The sequence below is a fragment of the Nannobrachium achirus genome (assembly GCF_963921795.1).
Source record: "Nannobrachium achirus genome assembly, chromosome: 20".
NCBI lineage: Eukaryota > Metazoa > Chordata > Actinopteri > Myctophiformes > Myctophidae > Nannobrachium > Nannobrachium achirus.
In genome coordinates, this window is record NC_137827.1 from 55,996,962 (window position 1) to 56,016,946 (window position 19,985).

A 19,985-nucleotide genomic window follows, 5' to 3' on the forward strand; every position below is an offset into this window, starting at 1 on the left:
GGTGGTGTGGAGTGGTGTGGTGGTGGGCCATGTCAGTGGAAAAGGGGCCGTAACTTCACAAAAACCTCTCAACGAAAAACAAACGAAGCATCTCTATGTCATTATTACTGTTTTTCTACACATTTCGCCTAAGATGCAGTCAATTGTCCGTTTTCATCACAACAGGCCTACATTATGTCCGATCAAAGTCCATTGGGGGAGGAACACCGATCAATGTCCTGAGTGATGGCTGCCAGAAAGTCAGCGGTGATCAATAGACACATGTCTAAATCAACAGGAATCAATGGACCCCATGGAATGCTTTGACAACCACAAATGCAGTAAAGAAACGTTGTACAATTCAACATTAGACAAACTCAACATGCATTGACACTGTCCGTTCCTAAAAAAATGTCACGTAAAGGTTTCAAAAATAGCAAAACTATCACGATAGATCTGATATAGAACTATAACACAGAGTTATAGATTCGTTATAGATCAAGATTTGAAAAAACTTGCATTTGAAAAAGGGTGAATTTGCTAAATGTGGCCCCGTGATACAAAGCACAGAGTGGAGAACCTTCGCCACGAAGGGAAAGGTGAATTGTTTGAGCTCAGTTCAATACATTTAACTGTGGTGGAACACAAAAGATCCAGGTGAGGATGATGTGATGTGTTGGCAAATGACAGAGGTTGGATTAGCACTCTTTTATCAGCTAACTGCACACTGTAGCCGGGGGCTTTTCACTCTATTCATTCCAGTATTTCTGCAATGGAAGCAAATGCTGCAGCGATATACTGTTTGTAAGAGGGTTCAGCATGGATAACGAGGAGAAATGTTTAATTGCTCACATTTCAGCAAATAAACAAAATGAAACAAGTCTCTGGTTGAGTGAGATATCGGTAATAACGTTTAGCTACAGTGGATTACATACCAAGTTGTTGGTAGGCCTATATCTTACACACCATAGGTCTAACCAAGTGGGTCCAAGCCTTATTAGGGCATGCATGTAGTGCACATATAGGATAAGTTATGTGGGCCCGGACCGAGGCTCTAAAGTACAGTAGCCTGACATTGTGTCACGGGTTCAAGTCCCGATTCCGATGACCTTTCCTGCGTGTAACTCCCCATCTCTCTCTCCCCTTTCCTGTCTAATTATACTTCACTATCAATAAAAGCACAATAAGCCCAAAAATAAAGGATAGAAAATACAATAGTGTTACATTACCAGCCACATAACCTAAGCCTTGAAATAGCCGCCTTTAGAAAATACAGCCTAGTCATTTAGACAGCACAGAGCTAACTTTAGTCACGGCTGAGGATATTTCGGGACATGCAATGAAATCTCTGCAGTCTCCTTGCACCCCTTTATGCAAATGAGCAGGATGGAGCAAGACGGTGGGGGTTGGTTGTTGTGATAGCAGCGATGGTGGTGGTGGTGGTGGTGATGAGAGGGGGGGTCTTTCAGCCAAAAGAATAGGCACGAAATGCACGTGGGATCCACAGACGACACAAAGCAAAAGAGCCGTCTCATCATCACAGAAAACCAGGACAATGACAGGGAGAATAGCTGGACAGTCTGTTACGCAGAAACCGAGCGGTGCACCGGAGCATTTCAACAGCGCTGTTAAACTGGGATTTCAAGAGGGAATGATGTTGCAACTAGGTCTACCCGAATCCTCACATCACTCGCAAGGTAACATAAGAATGAAAAACACTTTTACACTTGTGCGTGTTACTACAGACCGCTGGGAATAACATACAAGCTTATTGAAGCTTATTCTGATGCTGTGCTGGAGGCAAGTCACTCTGGATGTTGTATGGGTTAAAGGCTTTCAAAGTGAAACTTTAATTTATTCTTTAAAAAGAGGTGGGAACATGTCTACTAAAGCAAGTTATGTATAGCTCTGGTAGATAACCTCCAATGACCACAAAGTGTTTTTACTGCGTCCACAGGAGAAATATGCTGGACATACTCAGGGATGAATGGGATACTGTACGCATATCTGATAAGCTTGTGAAAACTGTGGCCGTGCTGTCCTATATGCACACACAAAGGCGGGCCAGCAGCCCGGCGATACTATTGAGCTCGACAGTACCATCTTGGCAGGAACACTGCAGGGTGGCAGAACCATACCTCTTCATCATCGCACCATACCTCTTCATCATCACACCATACCTCTTCAACATCACACTTGACTGCGTTATTATGAGGAGAGACATATCGGAGGGAGAGGAAGAGCATGGGCTTCACCCTGGTCTCACACAAGAGACGGCGAGTGGATATCATTGACCCGGACTTCGCTGATGACAGAGCGCTATAGTCTCGGATGCCGTGAAGCAGGCCTACACACTTTTTATTGTTGTTTTTGTTAAGACGAGCGTCTGAACGTAGGACTGCATCTCAGCGGCAAGGAAACCAAGATGCTGGCTTCATCAACACCACTGTGCACACGGGAGAGCATGCTGCAATAAAAACTGTGACCGTGACCGATATATCTTGGTGGCTACGTCTACTCTAGTGAGAAGGACTTCCGAGACCAGACAGGGACTTGCATGGTCAACGCACCACTGCATTAATAAACGTGTGGACGTCTGCCCTCAGCACACCACACAAAGGGACACAGTTTCACTAAACAATTGAGCCACTGAGCCAGTCCCACTCTTCAGCTCAGACGTGGACCCTCATGACCAAGGCTGAGAAGTCACCATGGCTGCTATACCCTCACGCAGCACAATGCTCATGGTCCCTGATGTATGCACGGAACATGGCCCTCTTACGACGACGCACAGAGAAGAATAACAGACATGATCAAGGAGTGGCGTCTAAAGCCTGCTGACCACTGCAACTATAAGAGGGCCATTGCCTCGAAGGGGAGAAGAAGGCTGACCTTCGTGTAAACTAGCTCAAGGGACACCCGCTCTCACAACAGCAGAGGAGCCGCACTCCTGCACGACAGGGACAGCTGGAAGAAGAGACCTCGTATAGTCCTGGATACTGACATACATTGCTGCCCTCTACCCATGTGGTTCCAACATGAAGAAGTAGGTGTAGCCTCAATTAAACATATTGAATCTAACACAGGGGTCTTCAACGGGGGGTCCTCAGAGTTACTACAGGGGGGCCGCCAAATCTTTGTGTGATAGGATCATTCTTTTTAAATTAACAACTTCGCATCCCTTTTCCGAGGAGAACTTTAGCCAAACATAGCCGATCTACATGCTCTCAACACCTCTCAGAGCAAGGCGTTGAGGGCTGGTAGATTGGCAATTTTTGGCAAATAGGTTTGGTGTAGAGGAAAAGATCAGACCAACTACAGAGTGAAAGGTCAAATTTACTAAGTATCGACGATTTCTAGTGGTTAATGGCTGAAAAAACACATTAACACGAATAACATATACTGATGACAGTGCTGTCAAGTCGTAGAATCTACAACACATTTTTTTACAATATGCAGTGGGGGGGGGGGGGGGGGGGGGGGGGGTCCCTGCTTTATCTCTCTCTCTCAGCTAAGAGGTCCTTGGCCTGAAAACATTGAAGAACCCTGATCTAACATGTTATCTTTGAGAACAAGTGAATAGAAGGCCGTTCCTGTGACAGTAACCATGTCATTTGATATACAGATCGTTAGGGACAGGGAGAAAATCTATAGAAGGGATAGGGAAGTGTTTTATTTGAAAACAGATAGGCTCAGAAAGTGATATACTCATTGCCAATGAGATGAAACTAAAGTAGCCTATTATGTTATGAAGCTTTAGAAATTAAGTTAAAATATCTGCAAGTGATAGGAATGACCCAACATTTTACATGTACAACAATACATGAAGCATAGTCTGTTAAAAGTGGATACATTTAGGGTCTATGGGTCTAAAAACACCAGGCTCATGTAATGTTAATATAAATCAGACACCATGAAAAGGTGGTAAACTATTATTGTATATAATGTGTGTGGTGTAATCATAGGTAAATTAATCGCCCTTTGCTTATTATAACACTATTGGTCTGACATAACCCATGACAGTAGTAGTAGTATTGAAATCAAATAGATACCATTCCTTAAACTTACCATTTTTTTCCCTTTTATACCAACTAGAAAAAGCTAAAAATTGTTTAATTGGCTATTCTTTAAACACAATGTGTAATCTGTCGCCATCTAGCGAAGCCATTACAAAGGCCTTACAGAGATGTATTATGTATTCTGTCGAATTAAACTGATTTTAATTGAGTTAAATTAGCAACAGAAAAAAGCAAGACAGAAATAATTCATTAATATAGCAAGCACTGGTTCATGACATAAACAAAAACAGTATAGCCTATAGCCAATATTCGCATAATGGTTTTAAATGAGATAAACAATCCCAAGACTCCCATGAAGACAAGAAACGTTTTCTTAATTATTCCTGGGCCTTGTCTTTTTATTTTTACCCTGTGTTTCTATAGTTTTAAAATTGGCCCGTTTAGTAGACAAATTTGGTCCATGTAATGTAATAATTGTCTGCCTATACATGCTGTTTTTATGCCACGCTTTCAACCCTGTAGTGTAGCACTTTGAGGTTCGTGCGTTATAAATAAAATGCATTATTATTATTATTATTAAGACTGCGGACGAGTCGACATGCATTTTGTGTCAGATTTCAGCCACGTGAGGTGAAAGTGAACCGCTCATCATGCCGACCCTCCCCCCAAAGAGATGTCCACAATAAAACCTAAAAGAAATATCACAGATAATATAAACACAAATCCAAACTGGACTGTGTTGTTATTGTTTAACACATTTCCACCCTTTTCACTGAACACGTTGACACGCTCGGCTAGTGTATGCAGGTTATGTTTTATCAGTCATAAGTCAGCCTCCATCTGGTCCTCTCTCAGCTGATTTCCCAGGCTGTCAGTGTGGGACACTCCCTGCCAGTGGCGTCAGTTCAGAAAAAGCTAAGGTATGGCAACATGACTGGTGCGCGCGTGCAAGACACCAGTCATGTTGCCATACCTTAGCAGCAGGCGCAATGAAAAGTACATTTTATTATTTCCCCATGTAGCCAAGGTATGGCAGCTGCCATGGCTTGCCATACCCAATTGACGCCTCTGCTCCCTGCTCAGCTGCTGCTGCTAGCGGAGCTAGCCTTATTAGCTCGCTCCTGCTTTATAATAACGTCCAATTACATAATAATTGACTGACTGAGGACATTTTATGAACGCAAAACACTTTAATACGCGGCTTAGCGTGGCATAGTGTGCACTGTGCGGTTACTACGCGTGAGATTGTGTGCTGTTTCTTACCTGCTTTGCTTGTGTAAATTAAACCGTTATGTGCTTCAGTTTCACTGACATCCATCCATGGACTTCAATCATGGCAACATCCTGTCTGTGGTGTCCGTCCTGCTGCCTGACTGAGACTAGAGCTAGAGGCAGCATGGTGATGGGCAGTGGTGGGAAAAGTACTCACACACGTTTTACTCTTTATACAGTCTATGGTTTTACTAGGTAAAAGTATCAATACTGCAATGTAGACATACTCTGTTACAAGTAGAAGTTTAGAATTAAAAATTTACTGGAGTAAAAGTACAAAAGTGTTGGCATCAAAATACTTAATATTGTTATATGAGATACTTAAAGTGTGGTTCCTGTTGATTATGCCTTTTGCTTTCTAGGATCTCCTTTTTGCGACCGTCAGGGAGCAGTTTACTATGAAAACCTCCACCGGCCGTCCGTCCGTCGGTCGGTCACACGTCACACGTCACACCTTTGCCCTGCTCATATCTCCGCATCAGTATATAGGGCTTGTTTGTTTATTGTATGACATCACGCCACATCATCAGCTGTGGACTCTGTGATGTCATCGTATCGCATCAGTATATAGGGCTTGTTTGTTTATTGTATGACATCACGCCACATCATCAGCTGTGGACTCTGTGATGTCATCGTATCTCCATATATGGCCATCTCCGTATATGGAGATATAAGTCGTCCATGCCCAAGTATGGGCTGGTGAGGTCAGACTTTGTGTGATGCGTAGGTTATCTCCATATATGGAGATTCAACATTCCAGGCAATGCTCTCTTCCCTGGTGAGAATTGCCCCTTTATATAGGGCTTGTTTGTGTATTGTATGACATCACGCCACATCATCAGCTGTGGACTCTGTGATGTCATCGTATCTCCATATATGGCCATCTCCGTATATGGAGATATAAGTCGTCCATGCCCAAGTATGGGCTGGTGAGGTCAGACTTTGTGTGATGCGTATGTTATCTCCATATATGGAGATTCAACATTCCAGGTGTAACTATGGCTACCCGTATGACGTGAGAGGTGGAGGTTGTGATATTTGTGGAGATAAGTGACCAACGGTCGCTTATCTCCCGATTAGGGAGTCTTACTGGTAGTTGACCTTGTACCAGTGATTTGTACTGTCATGAAACTGTACTTTTTTTTCTATTGCAAACTTCTAATAAATTCTTCAATCAAATAAAGAATAAAAAAAACATAGTACTGAAAGTAAAAGTACAAAATGTTTGAGCAGATCAAGCTCACAACACGTCACGATGCGACAATGCGTTATGAGCTTGTAGATCTGCTATTTTCAAATAGCCTAGGCATACAATATAGCTAAAGTGAAAATTAATGTATGTTTTATAATATAATCATATATATCTGCAAAGTAGTCTAATAGTAACTACAGTTTTCAAATAAATGTGGTAGAGTAAAAGTACAATATTTGTATCCGAGGTGTAATGGAGTAGAAGTAGGCCTATTGGAAATTGGAATACTCAAGTAAAGTACACATACCTCAAAACTGTACTTAAGAACAGTACTTGAGTAAAATTATGTGCTTAGTTACTTTACACCACTGGTAATGGTAACTGTCAATCATTGGTTGCATGCCAATTACATTTTTATGTCAACCCATGGGATGATGATGGACGTGATTATATCCCTCAAAAGAAGAAAAGACCATTATGTGACAATAATTTGTATTGATTTAAGGTTGCATAATGTATCAAATATTAGCAGGTCTATTAATAGTAGTAGTGAATTTACATGAGCATCACACAAGGTGCTGTAGCCTGATATATTGGGTTAAAACAAGATGTTTGTTAAAAAGTTAAAGCTCTATAATCTGATGTACATTTTTAGGTTACAATTTACAATTTAGGCATTTAGCAGACGCTTTTAATCCAAAGTGACTTACAATAAGCAGGTTATACATCAATATAATAAGCAAGATAATATGTCAGTCCATCAACAACAATATAACAAATGCATAGGAATAACAATCTAGAAAAACAATAACATGGGTAGACCTACCGATTCCGAGAAATATTAGTATTTTAACCATTCCAATTTTGTCTTCTTTCGTTTTGTTTCATCACTTCCAATTTCATTTCACATTTATCTTGTATCCTGTATGCATTATCTCCTGACTAGATGTGGTGTACAAACCTGAAAATGTATTTTCTCATCTCAGCGAGAGATGGGGAGAGCCATGTTACTGAACATATAACAATGATTAATATTATACATCAGGTGTCTTCAACAGGGGGTCCGCGACCCCTAGGGGGTCCGCGGAGGTACTGCAGGGGGTCAAACATGTTTTTTTTTTTGTTTTGTTTTTTCACATTTATGTTACAAAATAAATCATGATTCTATCCATTTTGAATAGCTTGAATACATGATTACTAAGCAATTGACAGATTGTTGATATTATTGACATTGGTTCTCAGTTAATAAGTAGTATGTTTAGAAATGGTAGTGGTACCGCCCACCCTGCTCGCTGTAACTTGTACATTTTTTAAAATAAAAAATATGTTGTAGCCCCGACCCCCCCACCCTACGAGGTGGTAGGGGGTCCCTGCTCCATCTCCCCATCAGTTTGTGGGTCCCCGGCCTGAAAACGTTGAAGACCCCTGTTATACATGAATTGTTATAATATAAGTCACCGATACTGATAGAGGTAAATGAATTACGTTTCAGCAGTAACAGCTATTTAAGGGTTGTCGCCTCCGGGGCACTTTTCCTGCTGAGGGACTTTATAGCCATACTTAAAAACCATAAACTTGATCAGCTTGGCTGGCAGGGACGGCCAAATGAACTCGTCCATCTTGTAGAATCCCAATTTGTGGTACAGCTTGTGCGCGTCCGTTTGGAGCATGGATGTGTACAGCACAACATCCCGCACACCGCGACACAAAACAAAGTCGAGCGCCGTCTGACAAAGTGCTCTGGCGATACCCAAACCCCTGAACTCCGCTCTCACAGAGATCCGCTTCAGTTCCCAGGCTCCCACTTGTGTGCAACAGGGAAGTATGGCCACGGTCCCTACGATGTCGCCCTTACTCTCGGCCACCCAGAAACAAGACACTTGTCCTTCCCGCATGTAGCTGGCCTTAATGTCCAAGAGGTCCTCCCGGAGTCCTAGTTGGACCCCCTCGTTGAACAGGTACCTGACCACCTCTCTGGCTCCGAGCAGCAGGAGAGCTGTGGCTAGTAAGGTAGTCAGGAGGCACCCAGACAAGGCCATAGTTGCCATGATGAAGATGACCAAGCTAAAGTGCACCCAGGTCTGTCTCGAGGCTTGAACACAAACGGCGTTCAGGTGCTCGGAGAAACCGGTGGAGTAGACCTCTCTGACCACATCATAGTCCTCGTCCTGGTATTGACGAATCTGAAAACTGCCCATCTGTTCTTTCCCCGACATGTCCTGGAAGGAAGAAGACGGCTTACTAGCACAACAACAGAGCAAAGATTTGATTGTTTCAATTATAGGATCAAATAATATGATGCTGCCATGAAGTGAATAAACTTAATTCATATAGCACCAGTTAAAGTTTACAGAGAACAGGATTGAGCTAAACAAGAGAGGTTGCGCATCAACTATGGGGTTTCTCAGTCGAGTGCTAGGCCCAAAGTTAAGCGTACATAATAAATAGGAATTGAAATAAATCCCAAAAAGGTAGCACATCCAAAACTTCAATTCAATGGAGGACAAAGTACTCACATTTTTACTTTTTTATTGGAACACACCAACAAACGAACGCTTACGCGTTTCGGCTAGGAGCGCTAACCAGGGCATCAACAGGATTGAGCTGATTTTAATGGCTGTAGTTAGATGACTTACATGAAGAGCCCACTTATACATATAAATTAGTTATAACCAAAATTGTTTCTTACTTTGCATTTTGTTGAGTGATCATGTCAGCTGCACAAGGAGCTTTCTACTTGAAAGAATTATTTAAACATTACATTCAACATTCAAGCTTTTTAGCAAAAACATAATAGGACATATTGTGTAAATCAGCTTTCACACTTCTGAAGTATCCAATATATAAATATAATAATGATTTCATTAAATACATCTCAAGCAATTGAGAGCAGCCTCTGGATAGCGCAACATAAAATACACTTTGTTTATCCAAACTAAAAGGACTAATGCTGTAGTGTACAGTCATAAGCTAGACCATTCAATCAGGGAATTGAAAGTTAAAGGACTATCTACTGCAGCGGTTCTCAACCTGTGGGTCATAAGCCCCAGCGGGTCCCCACGTGATTTTTTGGGGGGTCCCCACTCCCTAGATGACAGTAAAGTGACAATTTAAGGAGTTTTAAAACATTTTTAATACAAAATTATCCAAAATTGTCAAATATTACACAAAAGAGGCAAACATTTTGAAAATAGTTGATCTACAACCTGGCAACATAAGGTGTTGCGAGCTTGTAGATCAGCTAGTTTCAATATATTTAATCTGTGGAACCGAGTCAAACTAAATGCAATCAGTTGTCAGGGTTGGGGGGGTCCCCAATTCAAATATTATAATTTTTGGGGGTCGCGGCCTGAAAAGATTGAGAACCCCTGATCCATTATAGCATGTTTAGCAGAATGACGACTCATGATGGTACAGCCTACTTGCCATTACTGCCGACCAGTTTCCAAAGCTAAAAAAAAAAAAACTTTTTGAGGGAGCCATTGGATTTCTGAATATGGTATGAAAATCAACTCGTCATGAAGCTCAAATGAGAAGTAATCCCTACACAATAACCTTAGTCACCTTCATTTTTTTATGATTGATCTATGAACAAAAATTAAAACAGCCATAACATGTTAAAGCTGCAATCTGGGACTTATTTTAATGAAAGAAAACATTTTAATCAATCCTTATGGTACAGTATGTTAATACAATTTAACAACAGTACTGCAGAAGGTGCCACTGCCAACCACTTGTGAGACGATCAGTCAAAAAGAACAAAGTTGCACAAAGCGTCTTTGGGTACTTCGAAAAGCGCTATATACATTTGAAATATTATTATTACAAAGCCATGATGCAAATATCCATTAAGCAATCAACAAATACAAACATTTTGGACTAAAATTCTTCTTGAGGGTATACCATACTGTAACTAGCACATTGTAAGTAGTTGTAGATGGTCTTGGCCTCCCTACATTTGGTGACACCCTGGTGCCAGATAGGACAAACAGACTGGTAGCAGAAGGTGAAGCGGATTGGATACTAGATGCACTGCCATCTTTATTGAAGTTAGGATGTTGATGCAACCATAGACATAGAAAGGTAGACGCCTCAGGTAAAATCTCAATAATTCTATGTCCCATTAGTTCGACTAAGGGTTTGGGTTAGGTTTAGGCATAGTTTTACTGAGGTTAGGGTTAGGTTTAGGCATAGTAGCATTCACCAGGTTAGCATTTCACCAGCGTCAAACGAATGGGACGTCAAACTAATGTTACGTCGCAATATCGACGCGCTCCTGACGCGCTCCTGACGCCTCCTTCGGCTCTGGGGCATATGCATCGCAGGACTCGGCGACCGGTCGTTTGCCAAACAGATACCTCCTCCGCCGATGCAGTTCATTGGCGCGGGACTGGCGGAAGTGCGGAACTGTGGAAGGCACTCTGCCCCCTGCAGTGGGAAAGAGGGAGTCCCAAAGAGAACACCAGCACTCATGGAACAGTCCTTTTAAGGCACTTTTTTATTTTGAATTAAGGTCGGTATGGAAAGCTTCATCAGCGTTGCATGCAAGGCTTAAATGCCGGAACGCGTCCGTTTGTTGCTGCTCTGCAGCTTTCCATACCGACCTTAATTCAAAATAAAAAAGTGCCTTAAAAGGACTGTTCCGTGAGTGCTGGTGTTCTCTTTGAGAATTATCTTGTAAAGTAAAGTGTCCCGACCGTGCAGCCAGTAAGAAGTCTAGTACTGTGAAACGATTTGGAGTCGTGCGCGCACTTCTACTTTGAAAAGAGGGAGTCCCGCCAGTCCAGCATCTGATTGGCCTACCGAGCATCCCATTCTGTGACGCCCAAGGAAGCGTCCTTCAGAATTCCGGAAGCTTGCCAGTCCTCTTTTACCAACGCCCTCTCTCGGAGGAGGTGTCTACCTTTACGTGTCTATGGTTTGCCACTTCCACATGCAGAAGTTGATAGGCCAATCAGAGGCAGGTGGGGGCTGGTCTTTTCGTACGCAGCCTCCGAGAACAGCTGAGCCGCGCAACGTCTGAACTGGATGAAGACGCGCTAATAAAGCTCTGTTGAATTGAATTGATAAGTCCCGGAAAAGACGCGCTGTGATTGGCCAGTAGTCACTTTGACTGGCAGCATTGGTCTCCAGCACTCCGAACTCCAGTTCTTGCACGTCTCTCCAATGAACTGCAGCGTCTAGCTCAGGGTTCCCCAATAGGCGGGGCTACTGTCTGGCCCACACCAACCCCAGTAATAATGGTGGTATAAGAGCAGCAACAACACTAGTATATCGTCGTTGTCGGGTGGAAATCTCGTATCTCCAAATTTTTATGTTCTTTCGCAAATCATACAAGGCCGTCGCACAAAAGTAGAGAAAACAGCCGATCTACAAGCACACAACGCCTCGCACCGCGAGGCGTTGTGTGCTTGTAGATTGCCTGTTTTCACTAGTTTAAATCGTTTTTAAAATGATAAATTCAAAACGAACGGTTTTGGACATACAAGATTTTCACCCGACAGCAACGAAAACTGTCGCTGGAGTAGCGGGAAGGCCACCGTCGCCCCCTGCAATGTTGTGGCCCTCTGCTTGGTACCCTAGACATAAATCGGCCCTTGGGGAAAACTAATTGGGGAACCCTGGTCTAGCTTTTTATATCTATGGTTGCAACTACCTTTCTCCACAGGGAGAGACAATCCACATAAAACGTGCAGGTTGTAGCTTTTATCCGTGCAACGTGAGCCAACATTGACTCGATTGGTAACCTTTAAAAGGCTATGTTGAAAATGTAAATATTACAAAGAATCAAAAAATAAAGCCATTGATAATGATGACAATGACGTATTGATGGCAGTAGGACCCATTCATCCGTCTCTCCAGTCAGTGAGTGGGGTTGTGTGTGTGACAAAAGGGAACAGTGTTTTGTGTGTGTGTGTGCGTGCGTGCGTGTGTTTGTGTCCGTGTGCGTGTCCAACGATCTATGTGTTGGTGCCAGTGCCAATCAGACTTTGTCTGAAACGTCAACATGTCTATTAGACGTCCTTCATCAAGGAGATCAGACGGAATGCGTTACCGTGTTCTCTTTGGGTGTCCACTCAGTCCATCTTCTTGTCTTGCTGCTGCAGGTCCAGCCTGTACTCCAGCAGGGTGAAGTTGGTGAGTTTGGTCGCCAGGTCCGGCATGACAAACTCCCGTATCTTGGCGTAGCCCATGTGCTCGTACAGCCTCTGCGCGTCCGTCTGCACCACCGACGTGTACAGGACGACACCCGGGCGGCCCCTCTCGCGGGCGAAGTCCGCCACCGTCCGGCAGAGGGCCTTGGCGATGCCCATGCGGCGGTGACTGCGGCTTATGGACATGCGCTTCAGCTCCAGGTACCCCGGCGCCGCGGCGTTCCCCTCCGCGGGCAGGCAGGCCACGGTGCCCACCACCCGGCCGTCGCTCTCGGCCACCCAGAAGAGCGAGTCCTTGTCGGCCAGGTAGGCCTCGCGGACGCGGCCCAGGTCCTTCTTGAGGGACATGTCGATGTAGCTGTTGAACATGTAGGCCACGAACTGCCTCATGCCGGCCAGGAGGAGGGTCACGGCCAGGATGGGCAGCAGGAAGGACTTGGAGCTGGTCAGCAGGGCGCAGAGCACCATCATCAGCAGCAGCTGCGTGGGCGGCTGCTTCAGCAGGTGCATGAAGGAGGCGGGGATGTGCTCGCTCATGCCCATGGTGAAGAGCTCCTTGACGGCCTCCGCGTCCTCGTCCTGATACTTCCGGATCTGCACGGCACCGGCCATAATGTGGGGCAACGTGCCTTTCAATAACAACAGTGGAGACAGCTTTAACATTAAGGACTTGGATTTGTTTTTATACTTTAAAAACTATTGAAAAATAAGCAGAACTACAAGCTCGCAGCGCAGCCGTGAGCTTGGTAGATCTGCTATTTTTTTTTTGAAAAGTTGTGATAATTTGAGCAAATCTTTGAATGTATATTTTTCAAAGCAAACTTTCTTAGCTAAAACACACACACACACACACACACACACACACACACACACACACACACACACACACACACACACACACACACACACACACACACACACACACACACACACACTATGTTATACTTTGTTAACAATAATGCTCAGAATATTTATCCAAAGAAAATCACCAGCTCTTTATGAAACAGAAAATGCATTTTCAGGTCAGTGATAACAATTGTATCAAATCAGGACAGAGAACTCTAGACAGGATACAGGAAACAAGTGTAATTGGAAGTGATGACCAATAAACTAAAACGATCAGACAGAATTATGAAAGCGCTGGAGAGACAGGGAGACTAACGTTACTGAAAAAAACTCTCTACACTATCAGAATATAGTGCTTTAATTTTAAACCATTTAAATAAGTACTAAACACCTAAAATGACATTAGTTTTCAAAGTAGCCTATCAGTGAGTCACAGGTCTGTCTCCATCCAAACAGCATGGAGGTACTAACCCCAGATTAGAGGGGCAGACAGACCTGCATTACCTCCCTGCATCTCCACCCTCATACAATGTTCTATCCTTTCCAACATCCCATCGTGCATTGCGCAGAAGGCGAGCGGCATTTCAGGCGTCGCAGCCGAGTGTGATCTACAAAGCTCACAACGGTTGCATCTGCGACCCCACGTGAGCTTGTATGTCTGCTGTTAACCGGAAGTGTCCCGCAGATAATGCTACAGTAAAGTCTTGCGGAAACAGGTGGATAGCTGTAGCATGTATTTCCTGGTGTTCCCCATGCGCACCAACCCCATCTATGGAAAGTTGGAAACTGAGATGTGGGTGACTGGGTGTGGCCTTGCAAAAATGTTGTCCGAAAATACATGGGGGAAAAAAGAAAACGATCGGATAAAAAGGCTTCTTGTTAAAGAACACAGAGAATATGGGTCATTATAGAATGCCGTACCATATTTAGACAAGGGTGAGACTTTCTTAAGCACTTTGTTTGTGAAATCTGAATGTTTGTGTAGTTTGTGTAGGCTAAATAAAATACTGAGCCCGTACCCATGTAAACCCGGAAACATGACAGTCGTGAGAGCGACCGTCATGTTTCAGGGCTAGGACAGAGCTTGCCTGCAGCTGTAGCAGCCTCCTGACTTTTCTTGCACTTTTAGCTCAATTAGTATTTTTATTTTCTATTATTTTTCAGGATCTAGTAAAGAGCTCCAACCTCCAAGTGTTTTTGCCTTAATAAATTATTAGTTTTGTTTCGTAATATTATGAGCTTTGATCTCAGTACATTTGACCAACATACCGATGGCAGTTTCAAAGTGGTGGTGGCCTACCTACATTTTGAGAATAAAGCGGTTTAATAAAACATTGAGACATGTCTTTAGAAGACTAAAACCTTCAAGCTGCTGGATGTTTTTAGAAACAGTTTACAGTAAAGTGTTGGCAAGTCCAGACTTCAGACTTAACAGGCGGCTGCTACTCCAAACTGGTCAAGAAGCCCAACCTTACTCCCCCTGATGCTTCTATTGTAAATACCTTTTATTTAGCTGTTTTTGTCTGTTTTTTCTGATGATATCTTCTGCATTGTACCGTGTTAAATATGTCTGTGATCATTCGATGATGAGTTTAAAAAAAGGATCTCAATGTAAATAAGCCGCATGCTTTCCTGAGCTCATCCTTTGACCGGCTTGTACCACCCAGTGAACTGTAGCCTAGTGTCATGAAACTGTACCTGTTCCTATACAAACTACTGTTGAATAGCCTACTTCAATCAATCAGTCTATCCAGTCTAAAATGTATGATACAGTAGAGCAGGGGTTTGCACTTTTTTAGGCAGTGACCCCCAAAATAAACGTATATGACCTGGGGACCCCCACCCTGACAAGCACTTGGAATTTAAGGCATTACGTTTACTTGGTTCCACAGGTAAATATGTTGTGAAAATAGCATGTGAGCATGTAGATCTGCTATATTTTCACAATGTTCACGACACCTCTTGCTTACTTAATATTTGACAGTTTGGCCAGTTTGGTATTAAAAAGTCCTTAAATTGACACTGTATAAATGTGCAGATACCCTGTATGCACTTATGTTTTTATTTTATTATTATTTATTTTTTTTACATTAAGCTAATCATCTGAGGACCCCACACAATCATTTGAAGTTTGAGAACCACTGCAGTGGAGTAATGACCAGCCAGTCAGTCAAACATTGACAGACTCATTTGTGTCGAGATTCCACTTGCATAAACTGGGGATAATAATCGTATAATAGGAGACAATATTATTGTCATTAACGTTATTACACGGCTGGTACTTTCGAAATAAGCTAAACGTCTAAAACCACATCGATAAAAACGCCATAGGTTATTATTCAGCATTGGATTGGTTGCAAATTAGCGCAGTTAGCTCAGGGCAGCTAATAGCCTAAGCATTCTTAGAGTAAGTGAGATTTTATTCTTTATCCTCTCCGGGTAATAGGAGACACCGGGGTGAGAACATGATGAGAATAAACAGGACCTACCTCTGGTTGGAAATGAGTTTGCGAGTAAATCAGACTTTAGTTGGAAACGCAGGAGCTTCAAGTTAAACTGTTGTCATTTGTCTTCTCTTGTGTTCTCCTCGCACAGGTCAGGTGACCATCACCACTTCCTGGTTGTCATGGAGAACTTCAGGCGGATTGGATGACACAGCGATGACGCACCAAAACTAAAGTTCCTTGGGAAATGTATTTCACAGACTCAAGTATTTTGGATTGATCTCGATAACTTTATACATTCCAATTGACTCATCTCATAGATTAAATATTTGCATAATATATTATATTCGTACTTTCAAATAATAATAAAATAAATGCAGACAAAATTATCAACCTTCTCTCAACCAACGTCCAAATATGTGTTAAAGCAAGCCCTTATCGGCTATTGTCATACTTAGAAACCTTAAAAAATATTGTACGAACACTAAAGCTATGAAAACCAGAAAAATCTGTGATGAATAAAGTTGATATAACCTTGAGCGTTTTTCTTCTTATCGTTACAGTATTGTAACTGCTTTGCCTTGTTCTCTCTGTAGGTAGACTGTATAGCCTACTGTTGATATTCTGTAAACAACAAAAAAAGTTTTTTGTCTGACAAACATTTGCATGTAATTAGGACAACAAGATCAGAGTTCAGACATAAGAATTCAACAATGAAAATAATACCAGACTAGTCCTTACCCGTTCAAAGATATGAGCTCCGAAATGATGTGCAGTGTGTGGGTTATGGGATGTGCACTGTGCACAGTATATGAGGGATGGAAAGTAACTTTAACTGGTGCTTGCATCATAATATGTAGGAGCATCAATGTAAGAAATACCCGTTTCGTTTAATGGCTACAGAGATACTGTGTACCGATCTGCATGATTTTTGGACAACATCTGTAACCCCCCCCCCCCCCCGCCCACACACACACACACACACACACACACACACACACACACACACACACACACACACACACACACACACACACACACACACACACACACACACACACACACACACACACACACACACACACACACACACACACACACACAGCTGGTTAAACATGTTGCCTCATGCTAGATGCAGAATAGATATGCCTCATGCTAGATGCAGAATAGATATAGATACACCATAAAAATGCTAATATACAGCATATGATTTGTGAAAGTGACAAACGGGCTTCACAGTTATGTTAGGTGTGTTCATATGCTAATGGTGATGCGATTTCAGATCAATTGCTCCAGCCACTGAGGAGAAACGCTGTGACAGACAGACAGACACTCAGACAGACACTCACTCAGACAGACATACAGACATTTGGAAAATTATATGTTTGATTATCAGCCCAAGGCCCCCAGGCCCAATGAGTGATGCCAAAACAGTCAGTGAGTTGTCACAACAAACAGCTCGTTATGCCTTTTTGTAGTGTAGTGTAAACTTAAAAGGCTATAATATGAACACCACAACATAATACTGAGACTGAAAAAATAATTTATTCGCCTTTTAATACAAAATTTGCTTTTATTCCACACACACACCAAATGATTGTAAATTCATTCCCTTTTTGGACTAAGCTTTCAGCTACAACGATAGTCAAACACTTTACAAATTTATTTTGTCAAAATACATTGTTTTTTGTACAAAACAAGCTCTTATACATTCACTCACACAGCTCAGAGACACTGCTCTGTTCTAATGCTCTTTCTTTCCATTTTATGTTGCTCTATCTTCCTTTCTCGTTGGTGTCAGGCACATTCGCCTATGATTTTTTCGCCTACATGCATTTGGTCCTTTCGCATGGCACTTTCGCCGTGGAGGAGAGTGGCCCATTCACCGCAGTTGAAGAGCCATTTCGCCTGCCCTAGACTGTCCATGTTTGCATGACAGTGGTGTTACCTTACCTGTCAAACGGTGACCATTACACATGGCTATCCTATGCACCCCATAGAAATCACATTAATACAGATTAGAGCTATATTGGAATCAGGTGCGTCCAAATAATTAAATGGTTAGATAATCACCCGCGTCGGCAGGTTAGATAATCACCCGCGTCACGGTTACTGAGGTTAGGGTTAGGTTTAGGCATAGTTTTACTGAGGTTAGGGTTAGGGTTAAGGTTAGATTTTGGTGGTCGGACCAAAGCATTTTAAGGGTGTTCGACCTAAGGACAGACATGTTACCCTGTTTGACACCACTGTCACAGTCACTATAATATTTAAATGACAAAGGGAAAACACTCTCCTCCACGGCGAAAGTGCCACGTGAAAAGACCAAATCCATGTAGGCGAAAAAATCCTAGGCGAAAGCGCTGGTGACCGGCCTTCTCGTTGACCCAGGTTGTTATCCTTAACCCAGGTTGATACTCCCAGCAAACAGAGTTATCAGTAGTATGATAGCAAAGCCAGTCAGAAGCCCTGCGTTCTGAATCAGGAAGATGATGATCTTGGAACTCGTCCGCTCTTCCTCCTTCATTATGTTGTTCATCTCTGGGAACTGAAAGAAAAAGCCAACATTGAATATTCAGTGTCCTGTCTTAAAGTTATACCATGTAACTTTTTTTATAAAACAAATCTTAAAATGGTCCTAGCTGTTAAATCGCTAAAGTTTTAGAACCCCCACTCCGTTATTTTCAGCTTCTAAAGCCTTCTCTTTATATGTTTTCTATGATCCCTGCCCGGGACCGGTTTTCGCGGAAAAATTGCGTCATCACACTACCGGCCAATCACAGCGAGGGTTATACACTGCCGGCCAATCACAGCGCAGAACATACACTGCTGGGCTCTCTGGTGGGTTTAGGAAACACGCCTTCAGGAAGTACACTGCAGTGTTTACACTGGAGGAGTCTAGCATGTAACTCTCCAACCGCTGCTCGTAGAAGGACACGGGAGACCTCATTGAAAGCGTCTCGGCGAGGCGAGGCGGACGCGGTGGTCTGACGGCCCGGTCCGCGAGCGAAAAACGGACGAAAAAAGCAAACGCGACCGCGGTTTGCTATACTGCTACAGACCACCAGTTGAGCAACTTACACAGTATAGCTTTAACACCTTTCAGGGGGCAACGTACAGCCGTGATGTTTTGCCATCATCAGCCTGCTTAGGAAGTATAATGGCATGTGTGCACTCTCTGGAGAGACACAGTTACAGCAGAGGCAATAGAGTTGCTCAATAGAGTTGTTTTTTTTACAACGAAGGTTCATATTTTAGATTGTAATTGGAGAAAAGAATGAAACATTTTTAAAATAAAAATAACATTGCAAACATGCACCTGGGACGTATCCTCAGTGATGGAGCCCGAGGTCATAGGGGCTTCAGGTCTCGCGACATCATACCCCTCACTCAGGCAGTGGCGTCAGTTCAACAAAAGCTAAGGTATGGCAACATGACTGGTGTCTTGGACGCGTGCAAGACACCAGTCATGTTGCCATACCTAATGATTTTGACCTAATGATTTTGATTCCAGTGGTTGGGGGCATGCGTGCAAGTGGCTAAATGTCTTTTTAGACACAATAAGTCCATTCCCAAGATGCACCACAATCTTTCATGGGCAGATGTGACTTATGGGGGCTAGTAGTGTTACTGTAAATAGTAATAAAGTAATCAACAGCTTATTGTGTCTAAAAAATACATATTTATACAATGTGTTCGCATACCCCCACCAACTGAAATTAAAATCGCAAAAAAAAAGTGAATGAAAATATTTTAACATTCATCTTTTCTTTTCTCTAATTACATTCTAAAATATAAACCCTTGTTGTAAAAAGTTGTCCTTTAAGTAAATGATAAATGATTGACTTGTGACTTTCTACAGTTTAACATTGTATACATTACACTGGCACTCCTTCAACAAAGACCCTCATCGTTCAGTGGGTCAAAGAGAAAACACTGCCTATATACACAGCAAGATATGCTTGTGCCACTAAGCAAACAGAGGATAACTGCAGCCTAAATCAAACGACGTTCTTTGACAATTAGTTACTAGTCTCGTGTGGCCAGACTGTTGACTCCCGCGATTTGCAAATGCTCCCAT

The 19,985-nt window shown here is 42.7% G+C and overlaps 4 protein-coding genes across 5 annotated transcripts in view; all 4 read right to left on the reverse strand.

Moving 5' to 3' along the window:
• LOC308305772 (dynactin subunit 1-like) overlaps positions 1–5,350 on the reverse strand; it is a 121,103-nt gene extending 115,753 nt beyond the window's left edge. Inside the window, exon 1 of the mRNA XM_080750641.1 lies at positions 5,262–5,350. The gene's annotated coding sequence lies outside the window, so the exon portion shown is untranslated. The remainder of the gene's footprint in view (positions 1–5,261) is intronic.
• Positions 5,351–7,967: 2,617 nt separating this feature from the next.
• LOC308306256 (putative N-acetyltransferase camello) lies at positions 7,968–8,678 on the reverse strand (the record flags this gene model as incomplete). The annotated part of the gene is made up of 1 exon (XM_080751156.1): positions 7,968–8,678. One exon carries the CDS (start codon positions 8,676–8,678, stop codon positions 7,968–7,970), a length of 711 nt encoding a protein of 236 aa, XP_080607282.1.
• Positions 8,679–9,085: 407 nt separating this feature from the next.
• nat8 (N-acetyltransferase 8) lies at positions 9,086–16,065 on the reverse strand. Its single transcript, XM_080750642.1, has 2 exons — positions 15,953–16,065; positions 9,086–13,246 (listed from the first exon to the last, which is right to left on the reverse strand). The coding sequence occupies exon 2, from the start codon at positions 13,227–13,229 to the stop codon at positions 12,540–12,542; it is 690 nt and encodes a 229-aa protein (XP_080606768.1). The 5' UTR covers positions 13,230–13,246; positions 15,953–16,065; the 3' UTR covers positions 9,086–12,539.
• A 1,368-nt stretch (positions 16,066–17,433) lies between these two features.
• slc39a8 (solute carrier family 39 member 8) overlaps positions 17,434–19,985 on the reverse strand; it is a 34,110-nt gene continuing 31,558 nt past the window's right edge. For both annotated transcript variants that reach the window (XM_080750701.1, XM_080750702.1), the window contains exon 8: positions 17,434–18,452. In XM_080750701.1, the coding sequence (XP_080606827.1) occupies positions 18,306–18,452 (147 nt within the window). In that variant the 3' untranslated portion in view covers positions 17,434–18,305. The remainder of the gene's footprint in view (positions 18,453–19,985) is intronic.

What these genes read in the sequence shown, in the direction of transcription:
- nat8 (XM_080750642.1), bottom strand. Translation starts at nt 13,229, where the DNA reads ATGGCCGGTGCCGTGCAGATCCGGAAGTATCAGGACGAGGACGCGGAG.